The sequence below is a fragment of the Prionailurus viverrinus genome, chromosome A1 (assembly GCF_022837055.1).
Source record: "Prionailurus viverrinus isolate Anna chromosome A1, UM_Priviv_1.0, whole genome shotgun sequence".
NCBI classification, from domain to species: domain Eukaryota; kingdom Metazoa; phylum Chordata; class Mammalia; order Carnivora; family Felidae; genus Prionailurus; species Prionailurus viverrinus.
The window spans coordinates 71,098,706-71,115,867 of NC_062561.1; the positions used below are offsets into that span (position 1 = coordinate 71,098,706).

The 17,162-nt window shown below is 44.1% G+C and overlaps 1 protein-coding gene across 3 annotated transcripts in view; it reads left to right on the forward strand.

Annotated features, from left to right (window-relative positions):
* Nucleotides 1–17,162, forward strand: part of UBAC2 (UBA domain containing 2) — a 186,558-nt gene that overhangs the window by 168,220 nt on the left and 1,176 nt on the right. The window contains exons 8-9 of one of the 3 annotated variants that reach the window (XM_047828423.1): nucleotides 3,350–3,472; nucleotides 13,483–17,157. In XM_047828423.1, coding sequence (XP_047684379.1) covers nucleotides 3,350–3,472; nucleotides 13,483–13,602 — 243 coding nt within the window. In that variant the 3' untranslated portion in view covers nucleotides 13,603–17,157. Of the gene's footprint in view, nucleotides 1–3,349; nucleotides 3,473–13,482; nucleotides 17,158–17,162 lie in introns of those variants that run through there. The other 2 variants (XM_047828272.1, XM_047828340.1) reach the window with 2 other exon arrangements.

Here is a 17,162-nt window from a genome sequence, read left to right on the forward strand (position 1 = left end):
TGCTCTTCCACTGTCACTCCCTTTGAAGAAATAAAACGTTGCAGTTTCAACCAAAGGTTCATTGCCCTTCCCGCTGTCCTGCAGCCGGCAGGTGGTGTCTAAGGCCTGTGCCTGCTTGTGTCTATAGCACGTTTTTGTGGTAGAGTACCTCAACCTAGACACTATGGGCATTTTGGTCCAGACCATTCTTTGTGGTGGAGTCTGTCCTGAGCATTATAGGACGTCCCTGCAGCATCCCTGCTCGCTACACACAGCAGCACTACCATCTTGTCCCCCGCCTCCCAGCCCCTACCAAAAATGCCCCTAAGACATTTCCACATACTGCCTGGGGAGCAAAATCACCACTGGTATATATCCACAAAATAGTTTAAATAGTATACTGTTCTGGGGCGCCTGGGTGGCTCAGTCGGTTGAGCGTCTGACTTCGGCTCAGGTCATGATCTCGCGGTCTGTGAGTTCCAGTGCCGCATGGGGCTCTGTGCTGACCGCTCAGAGCCTGAGCCTGTTTCAGATTCTGTGTCTCCCTCTCTCTCTGACCCTCCCCCATTCATGCTCTGTCTCTCTCTGTCTCAGAAATAAATAAACATAAATTTTTTTTTAAATGTGAATATAAATGGATCTACACAGCTCAAATCCATGTTCAAGGCTTAGCTGTACATTATTCATTTCTCTCTTGAGTCATTTATTTTTTTCTCATTGATTCTTTATATATTCTGGTTATTGGTTATTATAGATATAGATACACACACATCTGTGTCTACACACACACACACACACACATATATATATATATATACACACACACACATCCACATCTTCTTTATCTTTTCATCTATCAGTGGACACTGGGCTGCTACCATAATTTAGCTATTATAAATAATACTGCTATAAACATAGAAGTTCATGTATCCCTTTGAGTTAGTGATTTTGTATTTTTTGGGTAAATACCCAGTAGTGCAATTACTGGATCATAAGGTAGTTCTATTTTTAACTTTGAGGAACCTCCATACTATTTTGCACAGTGGTTGTACCGATTTGTAGTGCACGAGGGTTCCTTTTTCTCCACATCCTTACCAACACTTGTTTCTTGTGTTTTTGATTTCAGCCATTCTGACAGGTGTGAGGTGATATCTCACTGTAGTTTTGATTTGCATATCCCTGGTGATGAGTAATGCTGAACATCTTTTCATGTGTCTGTTGATCATCTGTATGTTTTCCTTGGAGAAATTTCTCTTCATGCCTTGTGCCCATTTTTTAATTGTCTTTTGGGTGTTGGGTTGTATTAGTTCTTAATACTACCCCTTTATTGGATATGTCATTTGTAAGTATCTTCTCCCATTCAGTTGGTTGCCTTTTAGTTTTGTTGATTGTTTCCTTTGTTGTGCAGAAGGTTGTTTTTGATATAGTCCCAACAGTTTATTTTTGCTTTTATTTCCTTTGCCTCAGGAGACATACCTAGAAAAATGTTGCTGCAGCCAGTGTCAGAGAAATTATTGCCTATGCTCTCTTCTAGGATTTTTATGATTTCAAGTCTCACATTTAGGTCTTTAATCCACTTTGAGTTTATTTTTGTGTATGGAGTAAGAAAATGGTCCAGTTTCATTCTTTTGCATGTAGCTGAACGATTTTCCCAGCACCATTTGTTGAAGAGACTGCCTTTTTCCCATCATATATTCTTAACTCCTTTGTCAAAGATTAATTGACTGTATAACTTTGGGTTCATTTCTGGGCTTTCTGTTCTGTTCCGTTGATCTATGTGTCCATTTTTGTGCTGGTACTATACTCTTTTGATTACTACAGCTTTGTAATAGCACTTGAAGTATGAAATTGTGATGCCTCCAGTTTTGTTCAGTTTTGTTTTGTTTTGTTTTTCAAGATTGCTTTGACTATTTGGGGTCTTGCGTGGTTCCATACAAATTTTAGGATTGTTTGGTCTAGTTCTGTGAAAAATGCCATTGGTAGTTTGATACGGATTGCATTAAATATGTAGATTGCTATGGGTAGTATAGACATGTTAACAATATTTGTTCTTCCAATCCATGAGCATAGAATGTCTTTCCATTTATTGGTGTAATCTAAATCTTTAAGTTTATTTTTTCAATAAACTTATTTTTGTATATGGTATGAAGTAAAGTCTAATTTTATCTTTTTCCATGTAGCCATGTGTCCCATTGCTGTTTATTAAATGATGTTTCCTCTTCCTGCTGACTTGTAATGTCTCCTTTATCATAGACCAAGTGCCAGTGCTTTTGATTCCTAGACACTAAGGATCTAATCCTTCTATTTATTTTACACACTGAGCCTTGCTTATGATGGGTTTTTTCCTCATGGGTTTTGAATTTGGAATTCTAGGTATTTCCCAACTGGAGTTCTAGCTATAAATCCCATGTAATCCCAGGGTAAGAGAGTGGCCCTCTAGAGTAATTTTACATTTGCTTTTGCTTGGCTCCTTAGATATCCCAACTCTATCCCGGAACCAATTCTTGTGTCAGTTTTGATGGGTTTTTAAAACACATTTTTCATGTAACTTCAACCTCAGATTTCTCATTTCTTATTTCTTAATTCTCAGGCAGGCCAAGATTACTGCCCTCTCCCTCAGAGACACTACCTTTCGGGTTTGTTTTTTCTCATCTTCTCTTTCACTGAGGGTGTTGTTGCCATTTGAGGGTTGTGCCTCTACATAGGTAATAAGCTCAGAGTCACTACCTCTTTCATACTCGAGGTCTCAGCACCTGAACCCAAATAGATGATGAAACCCAAGTGGTTCTAGGTTAGCAGGATGTGCCTGCCCATACAGCCCCATCCCTGGCAGCTTGCTTGCTTACTGTTCTGGTTTTCCAGCACTTGTTTTGGGGATGTTGGGGCCTCCATTTGTTCCTTCTATGTTCAGCTACGCATGTGAAATATTCTTTTATTTTGTCTAGCATTTTTAGATGTTCATAGTAGGAAAATTTTCATGTTGTCTTAGTCTGTAATTTTTCCTAAATCTAGAAATAGAGAAGATATAAATTGATAAAATATTGGCAGATAGCTAAAAACATGGGTTTATATTTTATTTTATTTTATTTTATTTTATTTATTTTATTTATTTATTTTATTTTATTTATTTATTTATTTATTTATTTTATTTATTTTATTTTATTTATTTTATTTTATTTTATTTTATTTTATTTTATTTTATTTTACTATAGCGGTGTGATGCTGTAGGGTTTGGACGGCTTGCATTCAGCAGACCAGTCTTTTATTTCCCAGTCTCTACATGTGACCTCATGGTAAGAAAAGGCACATCCAAACATTAATAAGATGGTTCTCTTCTGTGTCTGATGATTGTGTATTGGTCTCTTTTTAGGGAGGAATGATCAATTGGAATCGTCTTTTCCCTCCTTTACGTCAGCGACGAAATGTAAACTATCAGGACGATCGGCGGTCTGAACAACAAGCATCTCCTCCTCTAGAGGTTTCTGAGGAACAGGTAATCAGTAACACTGGTACTTACCCTAAACCTGTGTTTCAAATTTAAAAAGAGTTTTGGTGAACAAGACTTGAAAGAAATCAATCATATGAATGCAAAGATTTTGAGAACAGTTAAACCACTGCTAACAGTGATGACACTTGGGTCTTTATTAGCTACTGAGGGTCTTATAAGTTTGAGGAAGGCATAATTTGAAAAAAAAAATGCATTGTGATCACTTATTTAGAAATCTATAATACTTTATACATATAAGAAACTACTGAGGTTTGTTCTCCATAAGGGGTAGGAGACAACAGGACTGGAGGACAGGAGGGGTGGTGCTTCTCTGAGAGAACCTTTTGACTTAGGAATCAGGTTAATGTTTCACAATGTTTCACAGAAAGCAATTCAACAATAGAGAGTGCTGTAAAACTAAAAAGAAACAAATAAAAGATCCAACTGTATTTTAAATGAATAACATAGGAGAGAGGGAAAAATTAATTTTGTAACTTTTGAACATAACATGCCCTCATTCTAAAGAAAAAAAAAGGATTGCAAAGAAATCTTAAGCTCTTCCTAGGCTTATTTTCACGGGAGTATGAGTATAGCAATTCTGAAATTATGTTGGTTGTATTATAGATTTAAGCAGATGAGGAAATAGGTTGATCTTACTGTAGAAGAAGGATAATACAAATACAGAAAAGGGAGAGCAAGGAAGAACCCTGTAGGGTTGGATTGGAATTAGAGGTATCAGCATAAACTCGTGATTTAATAAGAGAGAGAGAGAGAGAGAGAGAGTGTGTGTGTGTGTGTGTGTGTGTGTGTGTGTACATGTGTTTTAGCTCTGTCAACCTAAAGAAATCAGTGGCATCCCAGTAACACTGACCACACCTGCTACCCAGATCTCATCTCCAAATATGTTGGCCCACTGACAGAAACAAGCTTCTTGAGAGAAATGGTGGGTCCCAGGCCCAGGGTTGGGAAGGAACAAGATGACCCTGGACCACCATGCAAGGAATTAAGGAAGTACTCTCATAACTAAGGGTTCAGGTCCCAAGGACACCAGAGCCAGCTTGAGGGTGTCCCAGTGACCAAATTTGGGACATCAGATTTGGGTATCAAAGTAAGTAAGGACAGTACTTAATATAATCCACTGGGCAGGGGGGTAATCCATGAGCTCATACTGATGTTAGGAGATAAATTTTTATATAGGTATATGCATCCACAGGGAAAAGGAATGTAAAGAAGTAAGTAGAGAGGATTGTGGATGGTATTAGAAAATCATAATTTTGCAACTATCAGAGTAAAAATCAACTCGGGGACAAATCATCAATATCTGAAGAACAGGCTATTTATATAATCTCCAGGTATCTCCCCAAAAGTTGCTTATTAATTACAAAAGGAAAATAGTTAACTATATGGTGGAGAAACTGGGCACCAGCTTAACCACATCATCAGAATCAGTATACCGGTAATGGAACAGAGAGGCTGCTGGCATGTCCTGGAAGGACACATCAGTTATGTCTTACAATAAAAAATCCGTAACTTTGATCATAAAGAGAAAGCAGATAAACCAGTTTGAGGGACATTCTATAAAATATCTGACCCATATTCTTCAACAATACTCATGCCGCAAGCTGTTCCAGATTAAAGGGGACAAAGAGGCATGTTAACAAAATGTCAGATGTGATCCAGAAATGCAGTCCATTCTGTCCTGAAATGCAGTGCAAACATTTTTGGTGAACAAACATTTTAGAGCCAGTTGATGAAATTGGACTGTGGATTAGATCATAGTTTTATATTAATGTTCAGTGTCTGCGATTTGGTATCTATATGGACTGTGATTAGGAAAGAGAATATTCTCATTCTTGAAAAATACACACTTGAAGTACTTAGAGGTAAAGGGACATGGTATGTGCAACTTAATCTCAAATGTTTCAGGAAGAATAAGTGAGAGAGCATATAGACCGAGGGAGAGAGAGAGGGAATGCAGCTGTGGCAAAGTAACAGCGAATCTGGATGAAAAGTAATTGGTTCTAGGTACTATTCTTGAAACTTTTCTAGAAGTGTGAGATTATTTCAAACTAGAAAGTTAAAAAAAAATCTGTGAAAGAAGTTTAGAGCATTGTAGTAACAACACTTTTAAATTTCCTTCTACATACATTGTTGTCTACTCATCAAATAAATCAGGTGCAGCATTTCATAGCTGGTCACACCGTCCAAGCCATCACCAGAGGACATAAAGGTCAGTTGGACCCAGGGCACCCAGTCTGTGTGGCAAAGCTGTATCCTGACTTTTTCTGGAATTCATGAGGGGCCTCTGGTCAGAGCTCCCACGGCCACCCTGGATTAGGCCACCGTAAACGCCTTGGAAAGAACCCAGTTGAATGTGCCTGATGAATTGATCCGGCTTGCCCCCTCACAACTTCTCACTCAGACTGATCATTTTCATGGCTCCTCAGGACTGTAAGAGGTGCAGGAAGGAGCCAGTTTTCTTCCACGTCCATTAGAGAATTTTTTTTTTAAGTTTATTTATTTATTTTGAGAGAGACAGAGACAGCATGAGTAGGGGAGGGACAGAGAGAGGAGACAGAGAATCCCCACAGAGCCTGATGTGGGGCTTCAACTCATGAAACCGTGAGATCATGACCTGAGAGGAAACCAAGAGTCGGACACTTAACTGACTGAGCTACCTTGGTGCCCTTAGAGAATTTCTAGAAAAATGTTATCCCCGTAGCTATGAAAATAAAGCCCAGTAACTCATTTTGTAAGATATTTATGATAACAGATTCAAAAATAAGCTAATGCTCTCATATTCAGGTAAAAAGAAAGAGTTCTGTTATATTACTGTTTACTTACTTGTGCTAGAACCACAAGTCACATTCCTCACAGACCGTTAAGGATATGAGGTATTTAAGGTGAGATAGCTCTTTGTGTTGGCACTTTCAAAAAAAAAAAAAAAAGTGTCAAAAATAACAATAAGGAGAATGTGTGTAATTGAAGTCTTCAGGGTTTTTTAATGAATCATTTTCCTTGATCCTCCCAGAATGACAGCAGGTTAACATGTTGTCATTATCAGTTTAAACAGCATTAACTTCTTCCTTGCTCTGGTATGAAAAGATGTAAATATGTGAGAGGCTGTTTTTAACATATGCTTCCTTATTTATCATTGATGTTCTAAACCTTGTTTCTTGTGTTTATTAATTTTCCTGAAAATGGTCATTACAGACTGTCATTGCCTTAAAACCCAGGTTCTTCCCTGGCATTGTTTATTATGTACACCCTTGGCAATATTTGCGATAGGTACTAGCCAAGCTGTAAAAGAGGGGAAAAAATGTTCTTGCCCTCAGGACATTGACAACAATGTTGAGAAATGTATAGTTAAGGGTCGCCTGGGTGGCGCAGTCGGTTGGGCGTCCGACTTCAGCCAGGTCATGATCTCGCGGTCTGTGGGTTCGAGCCCCGCGTCGGGCTCTGGGCTGATGGCTCAGAGCCTGGAGCCTGTTTCCGATTCTGTGTCTCCCTCTCTCTCTGCCCCTCCCCCGTTCATGCTCTGTCTCTCTCTGTCCCAAAAATAAATAAACGTTGAAAAAAAAAAAAAGAAATGTATAGTTAATATATAATCTCTTGGTTAGTTTGTTGAGGCTAGACACTATCTAAAATATTATCTATTAGTAATGTAGTAAGATAGCTTGGACGAACAAAACCTCTCGATGCTTAATTCTTCAATTAAATGTGCTGTATCTTTTAAATATCAGAGTCATGCAATTTTAATGCATTAGGGAACTTAATATTTTTCTAAGTCAAGAACAATGAAAGCTATTGTTTTCTGTTTTTCTGATGTAAAAAAAATACTTAAGGAATTTTAGTGAGAGTTCTTTCAGTTCAGAAAACAAAGAATATTCTAAGAATGAATGTGCATCTCTTATTACATCTCATAATAGTCTAACATACAGCCATAGAAAAATTTTGCCACATTTTCCACTTCTGCTGTTGGTAAGTTCCTGAATTTTTGGGTCTTCACAGTCTACTGTTTTTCAACAAGTGGACTCAACACCTTTGCCAGTTTAGTGCCCCTTGAAGATGCCGTCCCCAGCCACCCCCCATTTTTTTTTTTAATTTTTTTTCAACGTTTTTTATTTATTTTTGGGACAGAGAGAGACAGAGCATGAATGGGGGAGGGGCAGAGAGAGAGGGAGACACAGAATCGGAAACAGGCTCCAGGCTCTGAGCCATCAGCCCAGAGCCCACCCCCCGTTTTAAAAAAATTTTTTTAATGTTTATTTATTTCTGAGAGAGAGAGCAAGTGAGGGAGGGGCTGAGAGAGAGAGACAGAGGATCCGAAGCAGGCTCTGTGCTGATAGCAGAGAGCCCGATGTGGGTCTCGAACTCATAAACCATGAGATCACGGCCTGAGCTGAAGTCAGATGCTTAACCGACTGAACCACCCAGGTGCCCCCAGCCCCAGCCCCTTTTAAGAATCTGTCAAGGGGCGCCTGGGTGGCGCAGTCGGTTAAGCGTCCGACTTCAGCCAGGTCACGATCTCGCGGCCCGTGAGTTCGAGCCCCGCGTCAGGCTCTGGGCTGATGGCTCAGAGCCTGGAGCCTGTTTCCGATTCTGTGTCTCCCTCTCTCTCTGCCCCTCCCCCATTCATGCTCTGTCTCTCTCTGTCCCAAAAATAAATAAAAAACGTTGAAAAAAAAAATTTAAAAAAAAAAAAAAAAAAGAATCTGTCAAAACCAAGTGCCACCCTATAAAAACTCTTTTTAATAATAAAATGTGCTCAAATGTCTAGTATCTTAAAAAGAAATATATACGTTATTCCATTTCTCTTTCTTCTTTTCTTTTTAAACAGGGATTTTCATATTACACCTATAGTCAAAAATAACAGTGAACTTCTGTCATTAGCCTCCTACTTTTTTTTTAATCAAAGGAGGAAAAAACTTACCAACTTTGTCTTTCTTGAACCCTTCTACGCTTAGAAAATGACCCTTAAGTTTATCCTTAATGGAATACATAGGTAAAAACGGACAAGGAAATTAAGCAGGACTAAACCAAGCTAGGGCTCGACAGAGGGAAGATAAATGGACTGGTACAGATTCCAGCTTCCTGCCTTCCCGTCACACTTCTTTACCTCCTAATCAGCCAAGAATTACCAGCTGTCTGCTCTGCATCAGGTTGGCCACTGGGCTAGTTTCTTGAAATACAGAGATAAATAAGGCATAATTTCCTGACCTCAAGTGGTGCAGAGCCCGGTATGGGGAGCCAGGCTCAGCGACATCTCTAATCAACTGTGCAGAAGTATTCCAGTGCCACTGAAACTAAGAAAGGACCGCCAGTGCAGGGGGCGGGGAGGGCAGCTCCCATAGTCCTGCCACCGGGTGTGAACTCCCACTTCTATGCTGTAGGCCCTGAGGAACCATGGCAGGATCTTAAACCGGGAGTCACATCATGGGGTTCCCCTGGAGGGTGGACTACCCATGGAGGAAGGGGCGTATTATAACCATAATGTAACTTATTCCATCCCTGCCCAGGAAATATGCTTACGAGTGCTTACGAGACTCTTGCTTAGTAAGTTGATAATACGTGAGACCTGTCCTGTGGATTCCACTCATGTCGTCCAAAATACTCATTGACCCGACTAGAGAGAGAATGGCCTTCAGCACACAGAACACTTTCAGTCTTAGCTGATAAATAGCAAAATGCATTTAGTCAGGAGAATCTTAATCTTAGTGAGGTTTTCTTCTCTCTTCCCTTCTCCAGAATCTTCACCACTGTCACCATAAAAACTCACCTGATACAAACAGTTCCCCCTCACTAACATGTATATATTTTGGGGTACACTTTGTACTTCTGTGTATTTATAATTGTGAGTTGGGAATTGGTCCAGCAGTGACTCAGCTTTTATTTCCCTGGTGATGGCAAGCTCCATGAGGACTAATCCCATCTCTTCCTGTTTCCCACGCCACACGGAGCCTGACACACAGAAGGTGCCCGACGGTGGTTAGAGCAGGGCTAAACGTGAAGGTGTGAGAGTGGTATTATGTCAGACTTTTCCATCTGTAGGCTGGAAATAGGTTTTCTCAGAGAATAGCAAAGCTAACTGTGTTAGAATGAAATATTGTGTGGCAGTCAATTAACCAACTCTGGGGGGGTGGGGGGTGCCTCATTCTGCTGGGTCTTCTAAAAGATATAAGCAGTGGAGCTCATCCAGTCTGTTGTGAGGGCCTTCTCAGTACCAAAGCCTGAGCAAAGCAGAAATGCAAAAATAAGGGGCCTCTGAGCAGCCTGTAGCCAGACAGGAGCATAAAATAACCAGAAACCATTCACTCCCCCTATGTGTGTGATCAAAGGGGTTCAGCATTTCTGAGGAGGAGGGGAATGGCCAGGTATCCAGGGGAGAGAAGCACACTGAACCACAGGTGACCTGACCGTGCACTTGCAGTGGGGAAGCCACGAGGTAGGAGAGTCAGCTTGCCCTGAGCGACAACATGGTTGTTATAATGAAGGGGAGGGAAGGGTGAGCCACATCCCCAAGACTTCTGCTGGGGTGCTCCTCCCGGCAGGGCGTGCGTGTGGCCCAGATGGTGTTGTGCCGTGAGGGGGCAACCAGCGTGGGATTGGGGCGGGCATCATTCAGGTGGGCATCACTTCCTGCAAGCGTCAGAATTTGGGAAGTAGAACCCAAAAACCGTTTGTTTTTGACACCCTTAGCTAAAGGGAAGTTAAAGAAAACCACAGTCTTCACTTGAACAAAACAAGAGGAGTATGTCACTGAGAGGAATTGCCATATGTTTCATTGGGATGAACATCCTGATTCACTGGTGCCAGAGAGTAGTTGCATTGTCGGTAGAAGGCAAAGTAGGACTTCATTTATTTTCTTGAGTGAGAATTAGCTCGAGATCGGAGGCCTACATGTCCCAAATCATAGAGGATTGGTTTTTGTTTTTTGTTTTTTATTTTTGTTTTTTGTTTTTTCTAAGGAAAGGAAAACTGATAGGGATTTATTTCCATCCCTATAGGTTTCTTTTCTTGTTCAGCAGGGTCTTTCTTGGGAAAACGTATTCTAGGAAAAACTCATTCTGCCTTGTCTGTCTTCAGAGCACTGCCATCGGTGGTGGGAGAGCTCACCTGCGGCACCTGCTCCTGTCCGCGTTCCCGGCCTTGTGTGGGGCTGGCACACGGGGGGCCTCGGGCCCTTGACCAAGAGCTGCCAGCAGAGTCACAGGTCGCTGGGGGGATGTGCCACACGGCTAAGCTACAATTCCAGTACCCGCCCCTCGTTGCCGACCCTTACACAGAGATACCTCTGAACCTTCCTCTAGAAAGTCAAGTCTTCAGTTACAGAAGACAGGCATCTGGGGGTTACACTCAGGCACCTTCTGTTTTTATGAATGAGGGATGTGGGAGACAGGAGGGCCTAACACTCTGCATGTTATAACCCAATTACTGTTTAAAGCAAATAGAGAAAAGGATTATTTTGTTTAGACTAGAAACCCAGATGAATTCTATTCTGATGTTCTGTGGTGAGAATGCTTAGACAGAAGATTCCCTGTGATGCATGAGCAGAAGGAGGGGACTTACTGTGCTCCAAGATGGAGAAGGAATGTTGAAAGAAATGCTTTTCAGAAAATTCTATGGGCCCTTTTTTTTTTTTTTTTTTTTTTTTTTTTGGTAAGTTTCCCAGACAGACCACTGCAAAGCCAGCCAGTCCGAGACTGACTGAGACACCAGGTGTGCATCTGCAGGTCTCGTGGTGGCAGTGGGTGTGTGCAGCGTCCTGAGTGTTTTACCAGCTTTATCATTCCAGCCCCAAGCTGTTTATTGGTGGTCTTCCCCCAGCAGACGGTCAGTTCCTTAAAGAACTTACATCACTAAACTGAAACTCCTTCTCTAGCCACTGCTGGGCACGTTCTGTGTGCCAGGCTCTGTGTCAGGTGGGGGACACAGCAGGCACAGTCCCAGCCCCCACGGAGCTCGCCGTCTGCCTGCCAGGGAAGACCGACAACACGGAAGTCACTAATCCCAGCTCACCTCAGATACTTCAGACAGCCCCTCGGGGAGTCTGTGAACGTTCGGTGAATGAATGACATTCCTATACTGTCCACAACTTGACTTAAACCGATCAGGAGGTGTTTTTGTATTTTTATCTTATAGTCAAGACCATGGACTTTTCTCTTCCCATGGAAGTTCTATCTGATCAGGTAACAGATGGCTCTCATTCCAAGAGCTGAACTGAAAAGACAAGAAACAGCCTGTAGAGGAAACAAATTAGGTTTCCAGTGTGATTTGATGTGTTATGTGGCTAATATATATGCCTTGGATGGGGAGGGAGGTGAACTGAGTATCTGTAAATACCATTATTTATATAATCATCACAGCTGAATATTTGTTAGAATGTATACAAATATAAACTTTTCTAAGAGTCACTAAAATAATGTGGGCTTTTAGAATTTTATGCTCACCTTTTAAGAAAAGATTTTTCCTATCTTTTCTACTTCATCTGGGCTCACCATGTTAGTTTTCTTAGGCCAGTTCTTGCATGTGCCATTTAAACACTGGAAATATGTAACAAATCATTCTGGCGTTGGTTTTAAGCGTGGCTGTGTTTAACTGTGGCAGGATGTGTACATGAGGGCGAATTTCACCTTGAACCCCATGTTTGACCGAGCGTCCCGGGAGGGCTGATTTTCTGCCCAACACTCCTTCCAGCCGCTCAGTGCTCACTGGGGCTCCCTGAGAACACGCATGTGCTTGATCATTGTAAAACACACATCAGTTCTTCGACCAACAAAGGATATAAAGCAAGTAAAGTGAAAGCAGCTCAAGTGAATGCTGAAAACCAAAGCCAGGGGTGGTTTTGTCAGGCTGTGGAAACCTCTGAACTGAGGCTGCAAGGGTCACAGGGAAGGACTTGCACACCTGGGCCAGTCAGTCTTCAGCAGGGTGAGAATTATGACAGGGGGCCATGCTCACTGAGCACCTGTCAGGCACCAGCTACCAGGCGACCAGGCCAGGCCCTTCACTCATGCCTCTTATCCCCAGACTGTGGGAGCACTGAAAGCCCACGGTGTAGTGGCCCACCTGACTCACGCGGTGAATACATGACGTATGGGGGCCTGAGCCCAGAGCTCAGACTCTCCCTGCCCACTGACAGGCTCACCCCCTCCCAGCAGTGGTGGCTGGGATGACTCTCTGGCACTTGGGTAACATCTAAAACGGCTGCCAGCCTCCTCTGTGTTTTTCTTTGAAGGAATTGGGCACTACGGGAAGCCTGTGTGTATTTGCGCATCTGACCACAGGTCTGCATAGGTCTCGGTTTTCTCTTTCTGCCATTTGAGCACAGGAGTTCGTGTTTCACGTGCTAATGCAACCTTCACACAGAGACAATGACAGAGTGCGCTAGCACTGGGCAAGTTGGGCTTCTCCGCACAGGGAACTATAAGTCCGCGACAAGTAAAGGCTGCATTGTTATGATTGTTACATGATAACGAGATTGTTCTGCCACCCAGGGGAGCTGGAGATCCCCAGTTCGGCTCCAGTTCTTATATCTGGATGTGAGCTTTGAACCAGCTCCCAAGAAAGGACAGCAGTGGGGTGCACGGCCCCCTTCCAGGCAGCCTCCACTGAGAGATGCCAGCAGTTAGAAAACACCTGTTGAACCTGCTGTCTCTCTGCTTCTCGTCTTTTCTGGCTGATTGTTGTCCACATTCCTAAGCTCAAGCATACAATTTTATTTTTCCTTAGATGTTTACTATTTGGGACAGCAGAGGAAATGTACAGATACACTTTCTTTTTTTTTTTTTAAACATATGAAATTTATTGTCAAATTGGTTTCCATACAACACCCAGTGCTCATCCCAACAGGTGCCCTCTCAATACAGATACACTTTCTTAGTGTAATTGTTCAGTTTTTAAAAAGAACTGTTAACATTATTTCTACTTTGTTTTTTCATCTGGTTAGAGCACCAGGTGGTTCCACCGTGAAAATTCTGCAATCACACTTTTCTTCTCACCCCTAAACAATGCAGAAAGCTCTGAAGCCAGCTTTGGCTAAAGGGGCACGGTTGCCGGCCTCCAGAGGATGGACAGCCAGCGGCCTGCTGCAAGCTTCTAAGTACATCAAATGCGCTTCTCAGCAAAACCTGTGAAAAACACGGCCCAATTGCCAAAACCAACAACGGTGCACGTGTGGTTGTTCGTTTCTGAGAGACTGAGTGAACTCGGGAGGAAGCCTCATGTGCAGAGAAGGCTTCTCCACACCGACATCGCGTATGTATGTAGGACACGACCTGGCCGTCGAAGGCCTGAGGGGTCCCCTCCAAGGTGGTGCAGCCCATGCTGGAGCTGTGCCTTGGTGGCCTATATGGCCAGCCCATCATCAGCCTCCAAGCCAAATTCAGAGTCCGTGGAGGGAAGACTCAAGCACCAGCTGGAAGTTGTGGCCTAGCACCCTCACCTGCTGGCAGTGGGGGCCTGGCTCACACGCCATCAGCTCCGGTATGAATCACAATTTGGCAGATAGATACTTTTATTCCTGCTGGCGAGGTGCCAAGACGCAGCCAGTCTTTAGCTGTGCTTGAAGCACCAACGGTGACAAAGCGGTGATCGTGAATGTCGCGTGAGCCAAACTGAAGTCGTTAAGGACCGCCACGTTGCTGGGTTGTAGCGTCGTGTTTGTGGTAACAGAGAGAAGGCAGGTGGAGCTGCCCACCTCCTCCTGGGCCACATTAGCTCCACTAAAGATAGTGGTTCTTAACTGTCAGTTACTGGAATAAACGTCATTAAAGGTTATTTCAATCCAGGAAATGACCTAGGAAGGATCATCTGGATTTGATGTGTGCCCAGCCCAGGTCCTCGAGTATGCTGCTCAGGGTAGAGAAAGCAGGGCGGGTCATACTGTTCGAAATCCCCCCAAGGAAAGAGGAAAATGTGGATCCTCGTAATCAAATGGCAAAACTGATGTTTCACGTCTGGCAGAGCCTAAAATAGAGCATCAGATGACTTGAGTGTTAAGAAGAGTGTTGTGGTCTGTCGACACCACCCTGCTCCTGCTCACACAGGATGTCATCAAGACATCTGACGACTGTAAGAGATACATTGGTGACATGTGGAATGGATAATAATATGAAGTGGGCTTTAAACCAGTTAAAAATCTCTAAAAAGACCAAAAAAAAGTTGGCCAGCCACTTGAATAGAAAGGGAGGTCTGTAGTGAGTTTGGGGCCCTACCTTTGATTTTTGCCTGCTTGACATTTTTATCAGTCACTTGACAGGGACATTATAGAGGTTTGCTACTCCAGTTCGGGGGTGATAAAATTTTGAGGGATCTGAGTAACCTAGGAGACAACAGAATTGAAACTGAAATTAGGGGTGCCTGGGTGGCTCTGTTGGTTAAGCATCCGACTTCAGCCCAGGTTATGATCACAATGGTTCATGGGTTCGAGCCCTGCATCGGGCTCTGTGCTGACAGCTCAGAGCCTGGAGCCTGCTTCGGATTCTGCACACGAGCACAGGCACATGCCCATACACACGTGTGCACGCTGCCGAAGTGTTCCACTGCTGTGACAAGGGCTGCGAGCACAGGACAGCAGCAACGGGAGAGCATTGGGGGGATGGGGCGCTTCACTGGACAGAGATGGATCCTGGAGCACAGGAATGAAGAAAGCAGCCCCAGCCCCCGTTCTCAGGAGGCTTACAACACAGTGACAGGGAGCCCAGGACACAGGTCAGTGGAGCCACAGAACTTTTTGTCTGGGCTTCCTTCTGGTCTGGGAGAATGGGAAAGGGCCAGGTGCCCCCAGAGTCAGTGGATGAAGAGGAGCTACCGAGGCCAAGGGCAGAGGAAAAGAGCCTTCTGGTAGAGGGACCCTGGCAGTAAAGGCAGCAGAGGGTTCCACGGCACCCAGGCCGGACCAGGAGCTGGGGCGCTGGCCTGGAGCAAGAAAGATGGGGGAGGATGGCCTTCAGACCTTCAAAGTGCTTCACCCAGGAAAGGGACTAGGATTGTTTTCTGTTACTTGAAAGGGTGAAATTAGGACCTTTGAAGTCCCACGGATGACAGCGAGAGGCAGATTCTGCTTCTGTGGAGGAAGAACTGTCCATCTTGGCCAGTAAGTGAGGCAGTGTTTGTGATACCCTGGGAAAGGTGGTTCTTTCCTTGAGCAGGAAATGAAAGCAAAAGATTCTTGCCGTTCTGTCCACACTGTCCCCCAGCCCGGGGAGTGGGTCTCCCACATGTGACGGCCTTTTTCCCAGGCACCGAGCGTCCCTTCAGAAAACAGCTGTCAGGTGTCTCGCCACAGCCCACAGAAAGAGATGCCTGCAGCAGACACGTGTGTGCGTGTGGAGAACGGAAAGGAAGCTTTCTGGAAGGAGGGCCCTCGCTGCATACATTTTTTAATGCTCCTCTTAACCCACTGAGTGTTCGTGACGCACTCTTGAGGGATCACAGCCTCGGTTTGGAAAACACGAGCTAGAACCCGCCTCTCAGAAGTGTCGCCTGCATGTCTGCCTCTGCTCAGCTCGGTTAGCATCTGTGTCCCTGAGGCTCCTTGAGGAAGGAGGGGTCTGGGTGTGGGCAGGGCAGAGAGCTTACTCCCATCTCCTCCCCTGCCACCCACTGGGCTCCCCACCTTCCTCCCTCCCCCCCACCCCACCCCCCTCCTCCTCACTCCTTTCCCCCAGCCCTGCCCACAACCCACCCCGACCCCCGCAGCATCAGGCGTTTTCCATACGCTTTGCACCGAGGGCACTATTTTCTACAGGAAGGATCAGAAGTGGTGACCAAGTCCTCAGTCCACAAGAGCCTCTTTAACCCACACGTGGGGAAAATCTCAATATGTGTTACAAAACTTACAAAAGTATGTTTCAGCATACGTACAAAGAATAGATTCCTTTGGCTGGTCTGACGTCATAGATCTATTTATAATACATTTGAAAATGGGAAAATAGGTTATGCCTAAATTTCAGTGGCACTGCCTGCTTCATGGAAATCCTATGTTGAAAGTGCAGGAAACCTCTGTGTTTACAGATTCAGGATTTGTGGTCACGAAAATGCAAGCCTCGTCCTCCCTACCCTTGGTGACTTTCGCTATGTCCTTCCCCCTGGTTCTGCCCCAGGCTTCACCTCCTGGTGCACACGGCTGCTGCCTGGAGAGCCCCCGAAGCCAGGACCTTAGCAAATGCTGCACCTCACATGGCAGGTTTTCCTTCCCTGGCCGTGTGATTCCAAGAACCTGCACACATTTTTGTCATCGGTGTCTGCCAGCATCAGAAATTAATGTTCAACTAAGCGATTGTTCACACGCACAAGGAAACGTGACTTGGAGAAGTTGTTTGCGGGAATCCCACCTGACGCTGAAAGGGCGTGCAGAGTCGTGTGAGCGGGGCTGCTGTGCAGACTGGCTTTCCAGGCCGCACCCCACGGGCTCGTCCACCCTCTGCTGGTCCTGGCGGGTCGCTTGATCCTTGGAGACTCATTCCTGGTCTCTCAAATGAGAGTTAAATGAGATAATTACACTTATTAGCCATACGTTAAGCACTTTAAAATGTGCCTGTTAAAAAATTTTTTTAATCCTATTTCACACTGAAATGAAAATTAGGGTTTGTTTGTTTTTTTTAACCTTCTCTGCAAAACTCTCCTGAAGAGCACCTGGGGGGCTGATGGATTAGTAGCAGGGTCCTCAGCCTCATCAGGTTTCTGGTTTTGT